General features: G+C 39.4%; 1 protein-coding gene across 3 annotated transcripts in view; it reads left to right on the top strand.

The window, feature by feature from the left end:
- il20ra (interleukin 20 receptor subunit alpha) overlaps positions 1–24,988 on the top strand; it is a 61,239-nt gene extending 36,251 nt beyond the window's left edge. For 2 of the 3 annotated variants that reach the window (XM_018094295.2, XM_018094294.2), the window contains 2 exons: positions 1,282–1,418; positions 24,479–24,988. In XM_018094295.2, coding sequence (XP_017949784.1) covers positions 1,282–1,418; positions 24,479–24,898 — 557 coding nt within the window. In that variant the 3' untranslated portion in view covers positions 24,899–24,988. The remainder of the gene's footprint in view (positions 1–1,281; positions 1,419–24,478) is intronic. The other variant, XM_018094296.2, reaches the window with a different exon arrangement.
- Positions 24,989–26,004: the final 1,016 nt, after the last annotated feature.

The raw sequence follows: 26,004 nt of genomic DNA, 5'->3' as shown, positions 1-26,004 counted from the left end.
AGGGCATTCCACAACCCCACTGCCCTCACCGTAAAAAAAAAGTCCATGCACCTTCAAATGAAAGTTCTGTTCCTCTAATCTAAAGGGGTGTCATCTGGTGCACTGATTATTTTAATGGGAAAAAGAACCTGCCCTATATGTCTATAATCCCCTCTAATGTACTTCTACAGAGTAATTGTAACCCCTTTTTGGCTGTAATACAGACAAGTCCAGATAGTTGTAGGTTAGTGCATGGGGGACTCTCTTTCAAAGCATGGGCATTCACTATGTGGAAGGATTATTATGGATGGTGTTGAACTAAACCACCCACTGCCAAATGTAATAATGCTGTAAAAAAAAAAAAAAAGACGCCATGAATTCTTTTCCAGCAAACTTCATCAGAACTGGTTTATTGTCCAAGACAAATCAATGTAGGGTGAAATGGCAGGTTCAATGCAGAGCAAGCAAAGTAAAGATGCACCACTGTGGAGAGTAGCTGGCAATTCTTTATCCTTAGGGCTAGCCATGTTCCTCATTTCCCAGGTGCCACAACCATATGACTTGTGCTGTAATAAACTTCAGTCACACTTTAGGGTGAAGACACATAGGGCTACTAGTAGAAGCTACTTCTTGTGGCTACTAAAATAGACAATGCTGATCATTTACTGATAATTGTCTCTACGTGTGTTTTAGCAGAGGAAATTCTCAGTATTGTCTATGGCAGGGTATTTTCTGGCGTTTAGTAGCCGTGACAAGTAGGTGCTACTAGTGTGTCTTCACCCTTACTGCTGCACTGCCACATTGGAGTGATATGACTCCCCCTCCCTTTCCACCCCAGCAGCTGATCAGCAAACCAATGGGAAGGTAACAAGAAAGTATCTCCCTGACAGCTGTATTGATAAAAGTGGTAGATATCAGAATCACACTCAATAGTAAAAAATCCAAGTCCGACTCCTCCAGTTACATGAAGTAGAAGAAACAATAGGTTATCTGAAATCCGTTCTAATGTGTAGTGCTCTCTCCTTCTGAAAGCTCAGAATCAGGCACAATGCACTGAGATGGCTGCCAACATTTAAAAAAAATGTATTTCAGTGCAGAATTTGATGGAGTAGTGCTATTAACTGATGCGCTTTGAAAAAACATTTTCCTGTGACAGTATTTATTTAAGAACCTCTTTAACACTACTCTTACAATCTGTAGATTAACAGACACCAAAATGAGGTGAAATATGTGAAAAGAAGATTTTCAGGCTTGCAAGGTCTATGGTTTATAATGTTAATTTTCTTTTTTTCATCTTTTAAGGTATGGAATCGAAAGGTATCATAACAGGATCACTCGTGGCAGCAATTGTAGCTTTTGTATTGGTTTGCCTTCTGGGAATCTATGTAGCTTTGAGCAGATATGTTTTGAATCCCAAAATGAATCTTCCTTCTAATCTGGTAAATTACACAATTTAAATACAATAAGTGCATGCCTACAACATGCATGTATTAGATGTATCCCTGAATTTTCAAGTGATATGGCAACCCTAATCTGTACCAATTACCCCATTATCTGATCTGGGCCCCCAACCTCCTGGGAAACAGTGCAGATCTTATTAGATGAGGGACATGGGGAAAGCTATTAGTGGGGACTTACACTTTGTGCACTGTATGCCCAGTAATCCTGCTAACAAAAGACAAATATGCAGATAAACCTTAAAAATATATGAACATGGTCCCCAATTAATCCTGCCATCACATACACAAAATCCTTTGGAAATGCTGATGCATATGTACATAATACCCAGTAATTCTACAAGTAAATGTTGTGAACATAGATACATAGTTAATTTGGGTTGAAAAACAGACATAAATCCATCAATTCAACCCCTTCCAAATAAACTCCAGTGTGTTGTGAATTACATGAAGGTCATTGCCCATAGAGTCTATCTTAAGCAAGTAACTATTTTTTTTAATGTATTCCCTATCTCTGTAATACAGACATGGGACCTGTTATCCAGAATACTTGAAACCTGGGGTTTTCCAGACAAGGGATCTTTCTGTAATTTGGATTTTTATACCTTAGGCTAATGTCAGACCAGGCATATGGCGTATATTTTCGGCAATCTGAAAAACACTTGCTGAAAATACCGCCATACCCCTCCTACCTGTGCCTGCACCCAAATGAATGGAATACTCTCAGGTGCAGGCTCATTGAGCTGAAATACATCTACATGTGCCTGGATATCGGATATTGGCTACATGTGCCTGCACCTGAGCGTATTCTATTCATTCGGGTGCAGACACAGGTATAAGGCGTATGACTAGTGATGGGCGAAAAGTTTCGCCAGGCATGGATTCGCGGCGAATTTCCGCATTTCGCCATTGGCGGATTGTTTCGCGAAACGGATGAAAAATTTCGCCACGGAAAAATTCGCCGCACGCCCAAAAATTGTCGCCGGCGTCAAAAAAGAATAGCCGCGGGCGACAAAATAATAGCCGCGGGCGACGAAACAATAGCGTGCGACAAAATAATAGCCGCGTGCGACGAAACAAGAGCCGCGCGACGAAACAAGAGCCGCGCGCGACGAAACAATAGCCGCGCGACAAAACAATAGCCGCGGGAGACGAAACAATAGCCGCGCGACAAAATAATAGCCGCGGGCGACAATTTTTTTTGTCGCACGACATTTTCGCCGTTTCGCAAATTTTTCGCCGTTTCGCGGATCTTTTCAAAGATTCGCGAATTTTCCCGCGAAGCGAAACGGAACAGATTCGCTCATCACTACGTATGACCATATTTTAGGCAAGCGTTTTCAGCTTGCCGAAAATATACTCCATAAGCCTGGTCTGACATTAGCCTTAAATCTACTAAAAAATCATTAATAAGGATTAATTATTTTCCTGGCCATCTCCATGTCCGCTACATATGGGTTAGACCCCAGACAGGACTTAAGCTTTATATCATCACCTGCAGTTTAAATTTATGGTCACAACATTACCTCCTAAACTGTCCAAAGAACTAGAAACATAAATTTAAACTACAGGCAATGATAAAAAGCTTAAAGGAATAGTAACACCAAAAAATGAAAGTGTATAAAAGTAATTGCAATATAATGTACTGTTGCCCTGTGCTGGAGAAGGTGGAGATTCAAAGGAGAAGATGCACAGGTTGCTTAGCACAACAGATAAAACACAATTGTATTCTACAGAGCTGAACTGTTATCTGCTATGTGCCTGTGCCTTTTCTTCTCTATACGGCTGCCCCCATGGCTACACAGCAGCTTATTTATATTTATAGTAGCATTTCTGTAGCAAACACACTAGTTTTGCCAGTGCAGGGCAACAGTACATTATATTTTAATTACTTTGTGTTACTGTTCTTTTGAGGCTTTTTACTTTGTGGGTGATAAAGCTTGTTGCTTAAGTGGTTATAAGGTCCCAGAGAATAAGTAGATTGATTTGAGGAATTTTATCCATTTTTGGGACTTTCTGGTGCACATTAATTCCTACTAAGCCTCAGCTGAGCTAATTAGCCACTTACCTTCAGTGCTGGCAATTCCCTGGTATAGAGAAGCTCTGGTAACAGGCTTCTGGCTCTGAATATGTGTTCGCTGTCATCGAGAGGCAGAAAGCTGAACTTGATGCAATCAGTTCTACAACAGGTCTGTTTTCAAACAGCACATTAATATTTTCTGCTAATGCAGAGTATATTGACTTGATTTTTCTTGACCTGATGTATAGAGACTTGAGGAGATAATGTATATTCAAGTATTCCTGTTGTTACACATTGCTGCTGATATAACTCACTGTCTGGGTTGATTTCTGATTTGTTAATTTACCAGTCTGTAATACTGGCTGCACAATGCTGATTATTTAAAACCATGATGTTGGTTCATTCTGTGTAACACTGAATCAATGCAAACCCTTTACCGCTAGGGGCTCTCAATAATTGTATACAGTGTATTGTATTACAGACCCTTTACAATTAGGGTCACTTTGTAGTTGGATACTGTGTATATCACTTTAGACCCTTACATTTAGGGCTACCTGGTAATGGGGTACTGTACTGCATTTAGCACTACAGGACCTTACATTTAGGAGCACTTAGAGATTGTATACTGTGTATAACACTAGAGGACCTTGTATAGCACTACATGCAATCAGGGAGAGGTTTGAATGAGAGGCTGGTATATCAATAGAAAATAAAACTGTTGCCTCACAGAGCAATATATTGCTATAAGCCTTATATTTAAGGCTACTCTGTAGTTCTATATTTCACTATAGGCCCTCTTTTTGTTTAGGGCCACTACATTATTGTATACCGTGCATAGTACTTTGGGCCCTTGTAATATGTATATCACAACCTGCCCTTTACATTAGAGCCATTTAGTCAAAAGACTAGGGTATAACACAGAAGCAAGTTGGTCTTCTTAAGTCTAAGGCTAATGCCAAACGAAGCGTATTCTTGGAAAGCCGAAAAAAGCTTGCCAAGAGTATGCCTTGAAGCATTTTTAAGCATATCGAGCATTTTCTCAGCAAACGGTTTTCGGCTTGCCGAAAATATCCTCCATAAGCTCCGTGTGGCATTTGCCTGCCATTCTGATAATGTATTACAGCAGCTGGACATTAATTATCTGTTTTAATCCATTTAATATACCTATACTGAGTTGTCAATGTAAGACTTAAAACCTTTAATATGTTTTGTGTTTGACTCTGCATACGATCGGTACCAGCATTTAAGTGTGTTGTAATGTATGCCCATTGCTATAGTATTTATGGTTAGGACAATTTTGTTTACTTAACTGTGCATGCTTTAGGCCAAGTCCTCTGTATGCATATGTATGTTGAGAATGCCACTTCAATGGCCATATTTTACCATTTAGGTAAAATCAGTATACACATCCAAGAGGGTCCTGGGCAGATCTGGGTCTTACACGTATAGTAGTCTGCATACACTGTGGTACTACGGGTTTCAGGGCTCTTTTTATGTTTAGGCCATTTGGTGCCTTAACCCTTTAAGTGCCAGCAGAATTTCACATTTTGGTTACCCTCCATGCCAGATGTTTTTAGGGGCATTTACGGGGAGGGGTGGGGGGCAAACTATATATTGTCTTTTTAAGGAGAACCTGAGCTTTTCAACTGCCTGAGTTTTTGTGTGTTTCCACTTCTTGAACACGATTTAGAAAAAAAAAAAGAGAGGGATTTATACCAGAAATATATTTTATTTTATGGACAAAAATTCAACTGATTTGGAAAGCCTCATGTCTCCTGAACATGCCAGTACCTAATATGTATACTTTAGATTACAAAGCCAAAAATCCTGGAACATTAGGTTTACCCCAAGAAACAATATATTTTGAAAAGTACGCATTCTGCTGAATCCAAAATAGGTAACCATGTCTTTCAACTCCTAAGTACCAAACAACAATGCTTTCCTGAATTTAGCAGTTTCCATAAAAAACATCCTAAATATGAAAGCCAAGGGTCCACTGAACAGTTTGATGCCCATTATGCATAGGATTACCAAAGTATCTGGCATTTGGTGCATACATATTTCATGGCATATAAATCAGGCGTGTATTGTTTGGTAGTAGAAATAAATTACATAGTTACATAGTTACATAGTTACATAGGGTTGAAAAAAGACCAGTGTCCATCAAGTTCAACCCATCCAAGTAAACCCAGCACACCTAACCCACACCTACCAATCTATACACTCACATACATAAACTATAAATACAACCACTAGTACTAACTGTAGATATTAGTATCACAATAGCCTTGGATATTCTGATTGATCAAGAACTCATCCAGGCCCCTCTTAAAGGCATTAACAGAATCTGCCATTACCACATCACTAGGAAGGGCATTCCATAACCTCACTGCCCTCACCGTGAAAAACCACCTACGCTGCTTCAAATGGAAGCTCCTTTCCTCTAATCTAAAGGGGTGACCTCTGGTGCGTTGATTGTTTTTATGGGAAAAAAGAACATCCCCCATCTGCCTATAATCCCCTCTAATGTACTTGTACAGAGTAATCATGTCCCCTCGCAAGCGCCTCTTTTCCAGAGAAAACAACCCCAACCTCGACAGTCTCACCTCATAGTTTAAATCTTCCATCCCCTTAACCAGTTTAGTTGCACGTCTCTGCACTTTCTCCAGCTCATTAATATCCTTCTTAAGGACTGGAGCCCAAAACTGCACTGCATACTCAAGGTGAGGCAAAATTATGTTCTCATCCCTTGAGTCAATGCCCTTTTTTATACAAGACAGCACTTTATTTGCTTTAGTAGCCACAGAATGACACTGCCTGGCATTAGACAACTTGTTATCAACAAAAACCCCTAGATCCTTCTCCATTAAGGATACCCCCAACACACTACCATTCAGTTGTGTATGAACATAAAAGGTTAGATCTAGCTAACACAACACAAGAAAGCAAAACTGAACCTGGTAAAAGTGGGGAAATAAGCAAGTTGGCCCTAGAAAACCTCATATGTCTTTGTATGGCAAAGCACCAAACAGCAATTCTAAATCCTACATGTCGTAAGATACCAACATAAAACATTCTAAATATGAATGCCACTGAACAGTTTGATGCCCAATATGCATAGATTTACTAAATTTTCACATCTGATGCTCTGAATGCTGCAATATAAGCACCCGATATATGTATTATATAGTTACATAGGGTTGAAAATAAGACCCCCTACCAGTATAGAGACCCTAGAAAATCATATATTTTCCGAGAGAACACATTCAGACAAAACAAAATGGGTACATTTTTCTACTGCAAACTACCAAACTACAAAGCTATGCTAAAGGTAGCAGTTTTATGAAATTTCTGAAAATCGTCACAAAGCTTGAATTTTACCCCATTATGTACCCCACATTTTGTAACGTATCAACATTCTAAATATGAATGCCAGGGGCCTACTGAACAGTTTAATACCCAATATGCATAGATTTACCAAACTATGTGGAGGCACCCAAATCAATATATATCGGACAAAATTTCCCTGGGTATAGACAAGTAACAAAGAACAATGCGAAATGCAATAAAATTGCTAAAGTCCCCCCCCAAAAAAAACACTAAAATCAATGGGGTTTTTTTTTTTTGTTTTTCAGCTAGTGTAATCTGAAGTCAGAATCACAGTTTGAGTATTTTGGCTTGGACAAATTAGTTTACGGAAAAAATCAAACACCTATGCATAACTAAAAATGCAGTAAAATGACTAAAAATGCACCAAAATCACAGAAAATGTAATAAAAGCACCAAAATAGCATACAAAGGTATTGCGCAGTGCAGTTAGCGAATATGCTATCTGCAATGGCAATAAAACGGGGGTGGGGAGGCAGGAGAGCAGGAAACAGGCACGTAGAACATCATTTCCTATGGGGCCCCTGGGCGATCACACCCCAGGGGCCACTCGTTCCCAGCCTCTGCGTGTTGTCTAGGGGCTGGGGAATGAGCGGGGAGCAGCTTTAAAAGCCATTCCTCAGCTCCCAAACCCTGAAGTACTGCAGACTGTAGAATCTACAATCTGTGGCACTTCAGTCCTTTTATCCACGACTGTAGATTCTGCAATTGGTGGCACTTAAAGGGTTAAAGGAATAGTTCAGTATAAAATGGATTGTGCAATATAAACAAAAAATTCAATATAGTTAGGCAAAAATGTCATAAAGGCTGGAGTGGGCAGATGTCTAACATCCTGTCTAAAGGTGGCCATACACGTAGCAATTTCGATCTAACGTGCGACCACTGGTCGCAGGAAAGGTCGTTCCCACCCTAAACTGACATTCAGGGCTGAATCATCAGATCTGGTGGTAGGCCTCCTTGCATAGATTCAGCCCTGAGCATAGATTTGTGAAACTGAGAAAAATTTGTGAAATGTTGCAAATGACGCACGTCTAAATTTTTTTTAATGTGCGTCTTTTTTTTACACGATCAACAATTTTTTGTTGTGCGCCAAATTTTTGGGCCCCTTTCACAACTAAATCCGCCAATGGCAAAATGCAGAAATTTGCTGCAAATAATTTCATGAATAATTTCACTCATCATTAATTGAGAGGTTAGAGAGCTGAAAGCAGGAAATAGAGTTCTGACCATTATGTTAGACATCCACTCACTCCAGCCTTTATAAATTACATTTTTAGTAACTATAGTACAAATATTTTTTATTTTGAGCAGTCTATCCTTTAAGACACTTTTTTACTGCAGACCCCAAACCACTAACTGTAGTGCTTGTGTATTATAAAAGGGAATTTTGGTTTGTATTATAGATCATTTTTTATTCTAGGCTGCATTGAAACTGTTGCTTATTCTAGAGATATTTATTTTATATTGAGGTAGGTGGTAAATGTGAAACATTTCTATTAATTTCTACTGTTTAGTATTTATACTGTTTGTGAGCCAGCGCCTAACGCTTCATTATGTCCATTCACTTTCTATACAGGTATAGTTAATCCAGCTCAGGGCTGGCTTGTCCTTCTCTAGATCAATACTATCATACAGGTATAGGACCCATTATCCAGAATGCTCAGGACCAAGGGTATTCTGGATAAGGGATCTTTCCATAATTTGGATCTTCATACCTAAAAAATAAAAAATTTAGTCTACTAAAAAATCAATAAAACATTAATTATAAAATTAATAAATATTAATAAAGTAGGATTATTTTGAATCCAGTAAGGATTAATTATATCTTAGTTGGGATCAAATACAACGCAATTTATTTTTACAGAGAAAAAGGTCAATTGTAAAAATCTGAATTATCTGATTAAAATGGAGTCTATGGATGATGGGTTTTCATATTTCGGAGCTTTCTGAATATAGGGTTTCCGGATAACGGATCCCATACCTGTACTAAAATTAGTATTGCTGCAGTTGGACAGTAGTATGGTACTGCAGATCGGTATTTGGTATTATCAATACAGTATTATATCATCACATCATATGTGTGTGTGTGTGTGTGTGTATGTAGGCACTCGCGTCTCTCTGGTGGGTCACAGATGCCTGGGTGCAGAATGTCAAAAGCATAAAGGATCTGAGAAAATATCCCGCACTCACAGGGCTTATGAAAATAAAAAACTTTTATTTACAAGTGACTAACGTTTCGGCTGACACAGCAGCCTTTCTCAAAGTGAATGTGTGGCAAACAAATCCCCCAATTAAACATAACAATGGCGCCAAAACCAGTATGACATCATACACAGGGAGTGTATTTGCATAAATGATTCAGTGAACAACAAACAGAGAAGAAAAAATAGGAGAGTGAGCAAAAGTAACTGCGAAAGACAAAGTGAGTGTTAATAGGCTTAGAGAGGACACCCAGTGTAAGAGAAAGTGAAAACAAAAGAAATATAATTAGATGCGCTGCTACCAACATGTACTGAACTGCAACTCACACCTTACGTACAATGTGTATTGCCATACAAAGGCAGAATGCAAATAGTTAGGGGCGGGGACCTAGGTAGTGTCAGGAGGGATGTCTAAAACGTACGGCCCTTCGTGAGGAAGGATCAATATCTGTGCTAGTAGCACTTATAGGCACATAACAGTATAGAGGCGGTACCTGCATAAGCCGCGCTCTTAGGCGCATAACAGGCAGAGCACGGACCCAAGGGGGGCAGCGCAATTCAGTCACCGAGCGGACGGCTAGTAACGCGTATGATCATGGAATCCACATCCTCAGGGGGACCCAATACGTCAATACGGTACAGCAAATGTACCGTCCGGGGTGTAGGTATGGCCGCACACAGCGGTGCTTGATAATGCAATGGTAATAAAGGAATTTTTTAGGAGCGCATTGTTCGTCATTTATTGGGGTAAAGTTGGGGCAAACCCAGCGTGGTGATGGACTAGTTAAGTGTTGGTGTCCGTACCCAGCAAAGGGGGGACCGCCAAGCACTAGGTATAAGTCCATAAGGGTAATTATGTGTTGGTGTCCGTTCCAAACAAAGGGGGGACGGCCAGACACTAGGTATAGGTACATAAAATTAGAGGCGCCCTGGGTAAGGAGTATATGGACGAAAGTATGAGTAAAAGAAATAAGGATTGTAAGGGTAATAAAAGTCAGTCTTTCACTCTGGCCTTTAGAATGTGAAGGCTTGTTGGTATCCAGGGTATGTGCGCGGGGCAACTGGAGTGCTCTTTCTTTGCTGTGAAGTAAGTCCTGAAGTCTGTAGCCTCTCTGCAGGAATCGTTGCACCAAGTCATCAAGTTGTTCGTGTAGAAGATGTTGGTCAGAATTATTGCGCACCATCCTGACCATCTGTGAGTAAGGGATGCTCCTGAGTAGGTGTGGGGGGTGGCAGGAGGAGTGGTGCAACAAGGTATTACGGTCCGTGGCTTTCCTGTAGGTCTTTCAGCAGTCTCTACATTTCTTTCTACTTTGTTTTTACTTCACATTGGGTCTCTCATATTACACGCTGTACCATGTATCTGTATACTTGTACTCCACCATATTGCCTAACCTTATTTATCTATTACATTCAGTACCCTTACAATCCTTATTTCTTTTACTCATACTTTCGTCCATATACTCCTTACCCAGGGCGCCTCTAATTTTATGTACCTATACCTAGTGTCTGGCCGTCCCCCCTTTGTTTGGAACGGACACCAACACATAATTACCCTTATGGACTTATACCTAGTGCTTGGCGGTCCCCCCTTTGCTGGGTACGGACACCAACACTTAACTAGTCCATCACCACGCTGGGTTTGCCCCAACTTTACCCCAATAAATGACGAACAATGCGCTCCTAAAAAATTCCTTTATTACCATTGCATTATCAAGCACCGCTGTGTGCGGCCATACCTACACCCCGGACGGTACATTTGCTGTACTGACGTATTGGGTCCCCCTGAGGATGTGGATTCCATGATCATACACGTTACTAGCCGTCCGCTCGGTGACTGAATTGCGCTGCCCCCCTTGGGTCCGTGCTCTGCCTGTTATGCGCCTACGAGCGCGGCTTATGCAGGTACCGCCTCTATACTGTTATGTGCCTATAAGCGCTACTCGCACAGATATTGATCCTTCCTCACGAAGGGCCGTACGTATCAGACATCCCTCCTGACATGTATCACTACCTAGGTCCCCGCCCCTAACTATTTGCATTCTGCCTTTGTATGGCAATACACATTGTACGTAAGGTGTGAGTTGCAGTTCAGTACATGTTGGTAGCAGCGCATCTAATTATATTTCTTTTGTTTTCACTTTCTCTTACACTGGGTGTCCTCTCTAAGCCTATTAACACTCACTTTGTCTTTCGCAGTTACTTTTGCTCACTCTCCTATTTTTTCTTCTCTGTTTGTTGTTCACTGAATCATTTATGCAAATACACTCCCTGTGTATGATGTCATACTGGTTTTGGCGCCATTGTTAGATACAGCGCTTCGTACCCTTGTGGCGCTTTGTAAATAAAGTTATACATGTGCCTTCTGTTACACGTACTGCAGCGTATTTGTTGTGGTGTGTGGGCTTGCATCGCCGGTGATGTTGCCCATAACAACCAATCGGTTGAGAATTCACCTACAAGTTAGAAAATGAAAGCAGTAGTCTGGTTGGTTGCTGTGGGCAGCTTTGCTGGTGGTGTTGACTTGCACACTATAATAAATATGCACCACTGTATAGATGGCTGCAGTCAAACTGTTCAACACTAGATTATTTCATTGGTATATAAATGCAGGGCATATCACCAATATGTTTATATTTAATATAAACATAGCAATATTTATTGCTATAAATGGTTAGCGGTATTGGGAAATTTATAGTGGGGTACATTCTGCAGTATTATGGTTTAGGAATGTACCTCTTAAAGGGGTACTTCACCTTTGCTAACTTTTACTATGTTATAGAATGGCCTATTCTGAGCAAATCATTTTTTATAGTTTTTGAATTATTTGCCATCTTCTCACTTATTGCAGCTTTCAAATGCGGATCACTGACTACAGCAGCCAGAAAACTATTGTTGTGTGAGGCTACAGTTTTATTGTTACTTTTCATAATTAATTTTTAATTTCCTTTCCAGTTTTATACCCATCTCTCATTTAAACCACTCCCAGGTAATTTGGACTCTAGCAAACAACTGTTTAAACTCCAAACTGGAGAGCTGCTAAATAAAAATTAAAATAATGAAAAAAAAAACAAATAATAAAGACCAGTTGCAAGCTGTCTCAGAATAGCACCCTCTACATCATACTAAAGTTAACTCAAAGGTGAACAGCCCCTTTATATGGAAGTAAAACCTTGTTTTTATTCAACCACAACTTGCCACCAAGTCAGGAATTCAAAAATAACTACCTGGTTTGGGGGCACTGAGAGCAACATCCAAGGGGTTGGGGATGAACTAGGCCTAATGTATGTTTATTATGAGTACTTCATTGCAGCAGTGCTTTACTATTTAGAGACAAGTTCATGATGGTGTTCTCTGTCCTAAGGATGAATGTGTGGTTTTTATAGTTCATCTTCTTTTTCTAGTGCTAACACTGTCAGATTTGTTGTTCTCTGGCTGACTGTCAGCATTTATGCCTGTGCTAATTATGTTCCCCACAATGTTTTTCCCACGTTTTTCAGGGAATATCATGTCCAGTTTGTTTCATTGAAGGGAGCCTTTCTGGTAGGTCTCTTTCCTTAGATAGTTTGGTCTATGTTTTAGTGGTAATTTATTCTACTCTGCTAGAATCTAAAAGAATGTTCCTTTGATTATACAAGGGACATAAAGTATTTAGCTTTGGTGCTTCTCAGTTCTAGAAATTACTTTCTCTACGCCTGATAGTCAGGAATCTTGCTCTGTTTTTAATATTGTTAAGGGCTGGGTTCCCATGGGTCATTCAGTGAATGTCATACATTGCTGGAAGTCAGGCATGCCGTACTATAGAGTAATCATACATTCTATTATCAGATTCCTGAAGATATTTGATGAGGATATCAAATGTTTTGCTAACTTGAGTAATTCACAATAAGCCTGTAGTGTTTGATTTTGAGCACTCTTACCAGTGTACCATTTTGAAGAAATTAGTTCATACAATTCCTTTATACTATGATTATATTATCATGGTGGCAATTATTGATTGCCTTCCAGTTTTACATTTTTTTGTATGTAGATTGCATGAAAGATTTAACATCTGTTTTTTCACAAGACCCTCTGCTGCAGTTTTTGAGGAGTTTTTATTTACAGTATGGTTTCAATTAGTTTCATAAACCAGGTTAGATTAAGAGCAGAATCTGACTACTTAAGTTTAGTACAGGTATGGGACCCATTATCCAGAATGCTCGGGACCAAGGGTATTCCGGATAAGGGGTCTTTCCGTAATTTGGATCTCTGTACCTTAAGTCTACTAAAAAATCAATAAAACATTAATTAAACCCAATAGGATTGTTTTGCATCCAATAAGGATTAATTATATCTTAGTTGGGATCAATTAAAAGGTTCAGTTTTATTTCTACATAGAAAAAGGAAATCAGTTTTAAAATTTTTAATTATTTGATTAAAATGGAGTCTATGGGAGACGGGCATTCCGTAATTCGGAGCTTTCTGGATAACGGGTTTCCGGATAAGGGGTCCGATACCTGTACAATGTTTTAAGTTAGAGATTCTTTTGATAACTTTTCTTATATTACTCTCCCTATGGAATAAGCGTTGGTATATCCCATATGTAACTGACATGGGGATTGCAGGGAAAAGGGGAAAATTACATCACACTTCCTTGGTTTTACTTTCCTGGCCATCCTTTGTCAGCAAGTTTTTTTCCCACCATATTCTTTACATACAAACACCTGTGGGAAGGCTTTAAAGTTTTTGATAGGGAAGAGTCTTCTGCCTAGGGTGAAAGGGGAGGGGCTAACCCATATATAACTGACATTTAAAACAGTAGCTTGTACTTGATTCCAGCTAATATAAGGGGAAAATTATATCATACTTATGATTTTCCTTTTCTGGCCATCCTCCATAAGTATGATATAATTTCCCCCTTATATTAGCTGGAATTAAGTACAAGCTACTGTTTTATTACAGAGAAAAAAAAGTCATTTTTAAAAATCTGAATTATTTTATTAAAATGAAGTCTAAGGGAAACACCCTTCCTGTAATTTAGACATTTCTGGATACTGGGTTTTCAGATAATGAATCCCTTACCTATAATAAATTATTACCTTTAACTTGATCCTAAATAACTTTATTGGTGGAAAAACAATTCTATTGGGTTTATTTAATGTTCAAATTTAATTTTAAATAGAATTAATTTTTCAATTTTTTTTTCCTAATCTAAAAAACACTTACACATTTATTATTACTATTACTATTTATTCAGCAACGCTGTACAATAAGTGACATACAGAGTAACATATAAAGCAATCAATAACCAATACAAGAGGTGAAAAGAGCCCTGCCCAAAAGAGCTTACAATCTACAAGAAGAAAGGGTTGAGACACAAGGTGTGGGAATGGGCATGACAAAGTTGTGAGAGGTGTGGCACAGGTTATTGCTTTTAGTGGCACACTGAGGTAATTTTAAACAAGATTAGGGTAAGCTTCTCTAAATAAATGTGTTTTTAGAGATCTCTTGAAGGCAGAGAGATTGGGAGAAAGTCTGATAGTTTGTGGGAATTTCCCCTGTGATGCTGTGCACCGCTGCATTTTGAATTGTGAAAGAGTATACATAACTACAAACCATACATACATGTATGTGTGTGTGTATATATATATATAATATATGTGTGTCTCACACACACATATATATATATATATATATATATATATATATATATATATATATATATATATATATATATATACACACATACATGTATGTAGGTGTGTATACTCTTTCACAGTTCAAAATGCAGCGGTGCACAGCATCACAGGGGCAGGGGCGCTTCTGCCATGAGGCGAGTTGAGAAACTCGCCTCAGGCGGCAGAAGCGCCCCAGTTACAAGGGGCGGCAAAAAGCCGCTCCTGGTAACTTTAAGAGCCGAATTTCCGGTTTTTAAACCAGAAATTCGGCTCTTCTAGTGCAGAGAGCGCAATTGCGCTCTCTGCACTAGCGATAAGACCGCCCCCGGACCCGCTCCTGCGCTGGAGAGGTAAGCGCTGTGGAGCGGGGGGGGCGGCATCCAGGAGCCGCCTCAGGCGGCAAGAGGGGCCCAGACGCCCCTGCACAGGGGAAATTCCTTTTTAACCTCTCATATACAAACATCCATAGACAAGAACAGGCGGCACTCAATTCAATTAGCAGTCAACTCAATCAGTTCAATTAGCGAAAATAGTGTATGCAATCCATATTATAGTGCAATACACAGAAACTCACGTAGCATCAAACATCTAGCAGTATCCCGCAACATTTCAAGCAAGCTCAGTGCCCTTTGTCAAGCTCTGCAAAATGGTCAAATGCTACTGGTCAATACCAAAGGTTTAAAAAGACACGGTACAGGAAGTATTAAAGGAGAAGGAAAGGCCAAAATGTTAGGCATCTCCCCAGTGACTTTAATCGCTTACCCTTTACCCCATGCTGCTGCTCCTTTGAGAAGAAAACCGCACCTGCCTGGGGTAGCTGCGAGTGAGTGTCTCCTCTTCTTCTTCTATGTTGAAGAAGTGAAAAGCCGAACCTTAACAAAAAATTGGCTTTTTCACTCTACTGCACATGCACCAGCCCAAGGATTCAGAGGACAGAAGAAAGAAGGGGAAACATTTGCTGCAGCTACCCCGGGCTGGTGCGGGCAACAGCCCGGGGTAAAAGGTAAGCGATTAAAGTCACTTGGGGGGTGCCTAACATTTGGCACCTTGGTGATTTTTACCTTTCCAGGGCAAACAAAATGGAATCTTTTAATTACAAAAAAAAAAGATACAAATCATAGTCTTTATTTAGTCCATATGGTGCCAGGGATTTAGGTTTGTGTATCTACCAGACTTCCTATTTTTATGATATGAAACAGGTAGACTCATATTTCCCAGATTAATAGATGATTTATACTGGGATATGCGTGACTCATCCACATAAATTAGGTCACGTGAGCAAGTCAATGCATATAGCACATATTTAGAAGTACAGGTATAATGTCCCCGTAATTCAACCTTATCACCTGTACTGGGTTGTACAAATTCCTTTCCTTTTATGACACTTATTTACGCTGTACACAATGTTCAAGTGTACATACCTGGCTTTCTCAATCCTAGAAAAGTATCAAAAGCTTTTTTAGGTTTTTTCATCTTAGAAGATGTCACAATGTTAACAACTGTCCTCCCTCTACGGTAAAACAATAAAGGGGGCAGCATGAACTCATTGATTTGAGGATATGCTCTGGATTACATAGCAATGTTGGTGCAAAATTACCCCTATCTTTTTGCTGCAACTACGATATTGTGTTACAGATGGAATATACATGTGTTTGTCCTTTTTCTTATTAGTCCTGCTCACTTTATGCTGTGCTTGCTCTAACATAATTTGGATAACCTCTCATTTGAAACTTTTGACACATTAATTGCTGCTGTTTTACTTTTTCCTGTGGATCACTAACAATTCTATTCATTCTTGCTAGTTGACTTATAGGTATTGTTTTTTTAATATGTAGGGGGTGGTTACTACGATAATGTAGAATTTGGTTCCAATAGGTCGGCTTTGTATATAGGGAAGTGTCTAAAGAAAGACTATGATTTGTATCTTTTTTATAATTACATTTTTTCATTTTATTTGCCCTTTTAAGGTGTTAACATGAAATATCAGGAATGTGATAATATTATGTAGTAGAGCAGTGCTGTCCAACTTCTGTTGTACCGAGGGCCGGAATTTTTCCGACCTACGTAGTGGAGGGCCGATAATGGAAGCCAGTTTTGACCACTCCCCTTTTTGAAACTGCACCCACTTGAAACCACACCCATGTTATCACATGACCATACCCATATTAATGGTTGTAGTACAGAAAAAACCTGCCATACTCTGCCTGCCCTACCCTGCCTGTGTGTGCCATACTCTGCCTGCCCTACCCTGCCTACGTGCCATACTTTCACTGTGTGTGCCATTCTTGGCTGGTTTGTGCCATACTTGGCCTGTGTGTGCCATACTCTGCCTGCCCTACCCTGCCTGTGTGTGCCATACTCTGCCTTCCCTACCCTGCCTGCGTGTGCCATACTTTCACTGTGTGTGCCATTCTTGGCTGGTTTGTGCCAAACTTGGCCTGTGTGTGCCATACTCTGCCTGTGTGTGCCATACTCTGCTTGCCCTATGCTGCCTGTGTGTATGGCACACACAGGCATAGACATACTGTGTGTGCCATACTCTGCCTTCCCTACCCTGCCTGTGTGTGCCATACTCTGCTTGCCCTATGCTGCCTGTGTGTATGGCACACACAGGCAGCCTACAGTGACACAATGCTGGCACTGCTCCTACAGTCTGCACAATAACTATATATTAAAAAACTTTTTAATTGCAGTACCACCTCAGTATATGTTCTTTTTGTAGTATGCAGGGATTATTTGTGGGTTTCTACTGCTCATGAGGTGTGAACAGGGGAACAATGGTGGTGATTACAGTCTGAGCCTGAGGTGTGAACACTGCAGGGGGTGGACAATGCAGAGATTAAAAGGTGTGAACAGTACAGGGGATTACATATTTAAACAATACAGCCTGATTACAGCCTGAATCTGAGGTGAGAACCATGCAGGGGGGGGGCAGTTAATCTCCGTACTGATACCATTTAAATCTTACAGAAGAGTAAGCCATCAAAGCAGCCAGACAGGTGGGGGGCCACACAGAGGGGGGTCGCGGGCCGCCAGTTGGACTGGACAGCACTGTAGTAGAGGATACTGTGGATACTGTTGCTAAGGTACCTTGATGTTGTCACTTGCTGTACTCCGGTCTTTTTAAACCCTTTGTTACTGACCAGTAGCATTTGACCATTTTGCAGAGCTTCACAATGGGCACAGTGCTTGCCTGAAACGTTGCTGGATACTGCTAGATATTAGATGCTACGTGAGTTTCTGTGTTTTGCACTATAATATGGATTGAATACACTGTTGGCGCTAATTAACTCTTGAGTGCCACCTGTTTGTATGCCAAGTCATCAGCAATCACCACTCAGAGATATTTGCCAGGTGCTAAACAACAAAAGCATACGGTATCTAGAGAAAAGTACTCACTGCATCAGGTCTGCAAAGTATAATGCTTTATTCCATACCAATATCTACTTGTTTTGGTCCCCACAGGATCATCGTCAGGATAGTGACCGGAAGTGAGAAATTTGAATAAATACCAGGATTAATCAGTGCACATAAACAATTATCATGAGACAAATGTGTTGCTATGTATAAGTGACAGCTTTAAAACAACACCCTTGAAAGGTGTCCAGTGTAAAAACCATCTTTCCTTACTAGTAACCCTCTAAAAGGATTTCATGTAGAAATACATTAATATTAATTATAAAATTAAGGGAATCTGTTTATAAGCACTCAAGATCAAGAATAATCAATATGGGAAAGAAAATCAGGGATAATCAAGAGTAATCAGTGTGGGGAACACGAGAGTTCATGGTTCATAAAGGATAATTCATAAAAAGCACAAGAGCGAAAACATTTCATTCAACCCTGCAAGGCTATTGTGTCAAGTATCCAGATCCACTGAGCTTTTCTTTGCAAAAGTATCTCCCCCACCTGATAGTAGAGGAATGCAGTCAATCAAGATTGCTCTTTGTGTAGGCAGTGAATGTTTGTATTGTACAAAATGTCTTGCTAATTGAATATCTGACTTTTCTGAGGCAAGTGTTGTGCGGATTGCAGACCTATGATTGTTCATCCGTGTACGAAAAGATGTGATGCATTTTCTGATGTAATATAAACTACATGGGCGCCGATGTTTAGTTACAGGTAATGTATTTGCCCAGCCACACACTGGGAAAGTTTTTTTATTCGGCACAGATTGTCATGTACGTCTTACGACTTTGTAATTTATTGCATTATGTGCTTGTGTGGTTATATTACATCTGAAAAGGCATCACGTCTTTCCATCTGATATTCTATTAGCAAGACATTTTGTACAACACAAACATTTACTGCCTATGCTAAGAGCAATCTTGATTCACCACATTCCTCTACTATCGGGTGAGGGGAGATAGATCTAAGATACTTTTGCAAAGAGAAGCTCAATGGATCTGGAGACTAGACACAATAGCTCCACAGGGTTTGAATGAAATGTTTTTGCTCTTATGCTTTTTATGAATTATCCTTTATGAATCATGAACGCTCATGTTCCCCACACTGATTACTCTTGATTTCCTGATTTTCTTTCCCATATTGATTATTCTTGATCTTGAGTGTTTCTTATGAACTGATTCTCTTATTTTTATAATTGTTTTTATATGTATTTCTAGATGAAAAATCATTTTATGGGGTTACTGTGATCACTTTTAGGATTATGAACTAATAAGTGTTGGTATTTATTGGGTATTTCATGGGTATGAAGCTTATTGAATAGCATTCATTAAATTAACACTTTATATGACACTTTTTAATGGGTGTGGTTGTCTAGTATAGTAATATCCCGCTAATAAGAAATGGGCCAGTATCTCCCATACAGTTTTATGACGCACAAGATTTAATGGCACAGACTTATTTAAAGGTGATAGAGAGCTGGATAGCCTATTATAAATATAGATGGGTATTTTATGGCATTGTTGGCCTTAAATATGGGAATATGGTGGTTTTTAATGTTTTTACACTGGACACCTTAGCAATCTTAAATTTTCAGGGGTGTTTTAAAGCTGTCATTTATACATAGCAATACATTTGTCTCATTTTGATAATTGGTTATGTGCACTGATTAATACTGGTATTTATTTAAATGTCTCGCTTTCAGTCACTATCCTGATGATGATCCTGTGGGGATCAAAACACGTAGATATGGATATGGAATAAAGCATTATACTTTGCAGACCTAATGCCATGAGTTCCAGTAGTCCAGCTCACATATTGGAGCTTACTTTCCACAAGAAGGCTGTCCTGTGGAAAGGTATTTAATTGTATGGAAAAGTGTGCAATGCTCTCTTAGAGCAGGGCACAGAGCAGGGAGGATACCTGCCTGTGTTTTAGGAATTCCAGAGGGGCTGGGATTGCTTCCTGCCACTGCAAGGAGCAGAGGGAGACTTGACAAGTGACTGAGTGTCTAAGGAGCTGAGAAGAAAGCCAGGAGGATGAATAATTCCCCCAGAAGTGCTGAGTACAGGGATGACCCCAAACATTTGTGTTTTCTGGTAGTCCACAATGGGCCCAGGTTAGTGAGGGAACTCATCTAATGTGTGATGGTAGCGCAGGGCAGGATTGATTTTTTATGATTTGTTTTGTATGCTGAAATGGGCACCTCTGTGTAAATAAACTGCCTTTAAAGCTAAGAAAGTGTCTGTCGTGGATTTTGCTAGTCTACAAATATATATATATATATATCTTCCCTCATGTCCCTACAGGTAGCACTTAAAAAGAAGCTTTCCTCACCCATTGGTGGGGGATCTGTACCAATCAAGAGGCCCCTCCCTATAAAGCATACCACAGACAGACAGACACACATCAGGGTTTTTCCTACCTTGGCAGGATCCACCACCTGTGGATTACATAGCCAGTCTACAGGGCACCAGACAGTTGTATGTGCCCCCTACACGTGACTCAGGTCAGACAGTGGGGGGCTGGTAAAAGACCCTTGCCTATTAAAGAGCACCAGCCCAATTGAGGGTGTCGTGCCACCCACTGTTTTCCCCCACAGTGGGTTCTTAAACCCTCCAGATGCTTGGCTTAAACAGGGCTAAGGTGGATGGAGCAAGGAGATGATCCTGGCATATATTGTGCTGTTTCAGGGATGGCTGACCAGACACCAGAAAAACCTGAGACAGAGAATCTAAAATGCAAAGAAAAGGCAAAAAATGATCCTCCAAAGACACATCTTTGAGGAAATGGACAGATGTTATCCTTAATACCGACAGACAATACATCCTTAAACTCCACACACATGCCATGAGACTCACTCCTCCAGTCAGTACCAAATCATGGCCTTACAACTATTAGATCAATCTTACCTCACTCCATTATGGAGAATCAAAATGGGACAACTTGACGACTAAATGCCTGGGATGCAAAGAGGATGAAGGCTCTCTATCCCATTGCATCTGGCAATGTCCAGTCTTTCAATCCCTATGGTCACAGGTGTATGACTACTGGCACCAACTGATAAAACAAAATTTTAATCCAGACATCGAATGGGCCCTTTTCTGCAACAAACAACCAAAACCAATAGATCAATAGCAGGGAAACTGGCTGCGGCAACCAGGAATCCATCAGCAACACCGCCATCCATAAATCTTGTCAAAAACAAATTACACTTCCTTATCCACTTGGATTGGCTCGGGGCATCAATAAATAGAGCTACCCAAACACATAGATTTTTCAACGTGGTCCACCTACATTTTTAGTCTCCCCCAGACATCAGACAACTGACAGTTGACACATTTAAATGTACAACCTGGTATGATCAAGAGAGTTTCAGAGGTACCAACCCCTTACTACACGCCACAACGGCTTCAGGGTGAAACAAATCACTGCTGCCTCCCAGGATCCATAATACAACAGAAAACAGGTATCTTAAATAACTCCAGAACCAGTGAAAACAAAAGTAAATAACTTATACTGGTTTTATTGAAAGCTTTGTATTATATTCCTTGTTTGTTTTTATTTAATTATAGCTCGGATTTCCACCACAACATACCTATGGTAATGGCACATCTAAGCGTGAGACAGCCAATTACCCTGTCGCTCACACATCTGCTAACTTTCAATAAGCTTACTAATGTAACTTTTGAATATTGAGACAACCAGATACAAGACAATATGCGTACACCATTATATTCTTTATTGATAATGCATATATTAGGATCCTATGCCACACTGTTTGCTCTTGCAATGGAGATTATTTTGCACATGTGAAATCTGATTGTTACAAAAAAAAAAAAATCCTTCATAGGATTCTAAGTAGCAGAGCCCTTATGTTGCGTGGACTGTAATAAAGCTTTTATGCCTACAGAAGGAGAAAAATTATGTATTCCCCGGGACTCCTGGCCCTTTTTCTCCTGAATGAAAGATGCAATGCAGGAAACTTTTGATTCTGTTGAACAGTCTGTAAATAACCCAGGGAAATCATCCTTAACAGAATCTATTTTTGAGGATGTTTCTTCTGAGTCTGTGGAAGCTCCGGCTAAAAGAAAATTTTCTTCTGATTCAGAAATAAAGGAAATTGATACATTTTTGTTAGCCGTTATAGACCCCATGGGACTTGATGAAGCTGAGGTGCCTCTTAACAAGTCTAGTAAACTTTTTTTTCTGGTATTAATAAAAAGGTTTGTTTTCCTTATAGATGCAGCAATATCTGAAAGAATCAAAAGCCAATGGATTTGAGTCTTTATTTTCCTTCAACATTAAGGACTCTAAAACTTAGATCCTCCAGTGGATCAGACAGTGAAGAGAACAACTTTGCCTTTAGAAGACAGTTTGGGCCTTAAAGATCCAATGGACAGGAAGGGAGAGGCCGCACTTAGCAAGACCTATATGGTTGCCGCTTCATTCTTCAAACCTGCAGCAGCCTTGGTGGCTAGGTCCCTAAAAGTCTGGATTGACCAGTTTACAGCGAGGGTTAAAGAAAGGAACTCCCAGAGATTGTCTGCTTGCTGATCTACCGATTCTATCTCTGGCCCCTGATTTTTTTAACAGAGACTGCCTTAACTAACATCATTTTTTTAGTTAAGAGCACTGCTTATGCTACTTTAGCTTGTAGAGCTTTATGGCTGAAACCCTGGGCGGCATATGTTGCCTTAAAGAATTGCCTTCTTAATATGCCATTTGAGGGGGAGAAACTTTTTGGATCAGAACTTGATCTACTGGTAGAGAAAAAGACGGATGACAAAGTCAGGTGTTTTCCCCAAGATAAGACACAAAGGAAATCATTTTTTCATACGCAAAGCTCATCATACAAGATATGCCAACAGCGGAAATATAGCAAGTCTAACAGAGAAAGATTTGCCTCAGGTAGGGGCAAGCAATCCAGAGGCAGGAGCTGTCCCAGCTATAACCAGAAACATTTTTCTTCCTGACGTCAGTCCAGTGGGTGTCAGGCTATTAAAGTCCTTGTGTAAGGCTTTATTGTTTCATCTTACAATTAAGACAGTTTTTTTTGTTGGCTATTTGTTCTGCAAGGCGACTGGGAGAGCTCCAAGCCAGATTTATGCTCATAGAGTAGTAATTTGTACTGATCCTTCTTTTTCTTCAAAAATCACATCTGATTTTTACAGGAACTTTAAAGTCCATTTACCAACTTTTTGTCAATTTCCCAAAAAAAAAAAAGAGAAACTGTTACATTTATTGGATGTGAAAAGATGCCTACATTCAACAGGTCAAACTGTTCAGAGTGGTGAATTTGCTGATACTTTTTGCTAGTCCCAGGAAAAGGAAAGCAGCATCTAAATTCACCATTGCCAGTTGGATCAAACAGACTATTTCCCTGGCTTACCGAAAGGCAGGTAAGGTAATTCCGAAGGACTTTAAGGCGAGCAATGTCGGCCTCCTGGGCAGAGAGAGCAGGTATTACTCTGGATCAAATATGCAGTGCTGCTTCATGGTCAAGTTGTAAAACTTTTGCAAAACATTGCAGGCTGAATCTTGATGCGCTTGGGGAAGTGGCATATGCAAAAGCGATTAGCAGTAATTACTGCTATTTAAACTCTCTAAGTGCTGCCTGTAGGGACGTGAGGGAAATACTGAATTTATACTTAACGTAAATTTCTTTTCCCACAGTCCCAAAGGCAGCACAATAATTCCCTCCCTTCTGTTTAATAAATTTGTGTGTAAGCATATGTTTTTTTCTTTTATTGCTTGGTATTTCACTGATGTATGTCTGTTTGAGGTATGCGTTATAGGGAGGGGCCTCTTTTGATTGGTGCGGATATCCTACCTATGGGTGAGTTGAGTTTCTTTATAAGTGTTTCCTTTGGGACTGAGGGAAAAGGAATTAACGGTAAGTATAAATTCTGTGTGTCGTGTATGTGTATATATATATATATATATATATATATATATATATATATATATATAATATATATATATATATATATATATATATAATATACACATACATATACAGTACGTAGGACCAGGCACTCCCATAAAAAATCCAATTATTATGCCTGGGTGCAGTCTGGTTGTAGCATCGTTTATACATTGAAGGAAAGTTTCCTCTGCAGCAAAACGTTCGCTGTATGATTTAAATAAAACTATTTGTTTGCTCTAAGTTCTGTGAGTGCGGTACGTTTCTTCCCAATATATATATTAGTGGTATATATAGTGGTAGAGAGGGGCCAGCATCAGGGCTACATACATATGCATAAAGTATAACAAAAAAATAAGAAACCATGAAAAATCATAATATCTATGGGAATTGTAAATAAGAGTTTAACAAGTTCAAATTTGATAAAAAATGTCTTTCTTTTACAGACTTTACAGGGGCTACATTCAAAAGGAATCATTCACATTGAAGATGAACATATTTTTATTTCATCAGAATTGGAGAACACAGAACTTGCTAAGTATATATTAGAAACAAAGGAAAGTTATCAAGAAAGCCCCTTGTGCAACAGATATATTTCCATGGAATCATGTCGAAAATACTATGTTAACTGCATGCAAAATGAGCTCCATCACAGCTTTGACAAAACTTTTCAACTGAGGAACCCATCCTATACCAGAAATGCTTTTGAAACACGTTCTGTGCAAAGCCACATTTTTCAGAAAGCACCAACAAAATGTAGATATTCAAATTTGAAGGAAAACTTAACATATGTTTATCCTCCCAAATCTTCTGAGCAACCAAATATTAACCCTGAATATATAAATCAAGATGCAGCAGCATCTTAAATCTTACATCTGTCATACATGTAATCCTTTAAAGTATATGTCAACCCCAAAAATGTTTTTTTTGCCTAATAAAAGAAAACATAATTCTAAGCAACTTTCCAATATCAATTTATTAAAAATGATTATTGCTTTAAAAGTTATTTGTAAATGTAATTGCTATAGAAAACAGCATTTGCTGAACTCCTGGTTGTTCCTTTTTAACCCTTTAAGTTCCACAGGACGTAGAATCTACGTCCTGTGTATAAAAGTACCTAAGTGCCACAGGACGTAGGTTCTACGTCCTGCTGCACTTCCGGATTTGGGAGCGGAGGAGTGGCTTTTTAGCCATTTTATTGCATTTTCAATTATGCATAGTTGTTGTTCACTTGACTTTGTCTGTAAAACTAATTTGCCCAAACCAAAATACTCAAACTGTGATTCTGACTGCAGATATCTTTACTGCATTTCACATTGTTCTTTGTTACTTGTCTTTGCAAATGGACATTTTGTCTGCTGTATTTCAATTTGGCTTCCTTTGTACCCCACATAGTTTGGTAAATCTATGCATATAGGGCATCAAACTATTCATATTTAGAATGTTTTATGTTGATACGTTACAAAATGTGGGGGTACATAATGGGGCAAAATGCAAGCTTTGTGACGATTTTCAGAAATGTTATAAAAACTGTTATGTTTAGCATAGCTTTGTAGTTTGGTAGTTTTAAGTAGAAATATGTATTTACCCATTTTTGTTTTGTCAGAATGTGTATTTTTGGAAAATATATGGTTTTCTAGGGTCTCCATACTGTTAGGGGGTCTTATGGCACATAATACACATGCCAGTAGCTTATATTGCAGTGTATTCACTTTGTATGCACTAACTTCCTTTTGGGGTGTCTACATGCCAGATACATTGGTGATCCTATGCACAATGGGCATCAAACTGTTTGGTGGACCCTTGGCTTTCATATTTAGGATGTGTTTTCTTAGTAACTAATGCTATGTGGGTGGTAAGGTGCTTGAAAGTGGAAGGTTTGATGCGATTTTCAGGTATTTCATCAAAACCAGCAATTTTGGGAAAGCATTGCGACTTTGTAGTTTGGAGTAGAAAGACATGGATACCCATT

The sequence above is a fragment of the Xenopus tropicalis genome, chromosome 5 (genome assembly GCF_000004195.4).
Source record: "Xenopus tropicalis strain Nigerian chromosome 5, UCB_Xtro_10.0, whole genome shotgun sequence".
Taxonomy (NCBI): Eukaryota; Metazoa; Chordata; class Amphibia; order Anura; family Pipidae; genus Xenopus; species Xenopus tropicalis.
Note: the sequence above shows the minus strand (reverse complement) of the source record. Positions and strands in the feature narration are given on the sequence as shown.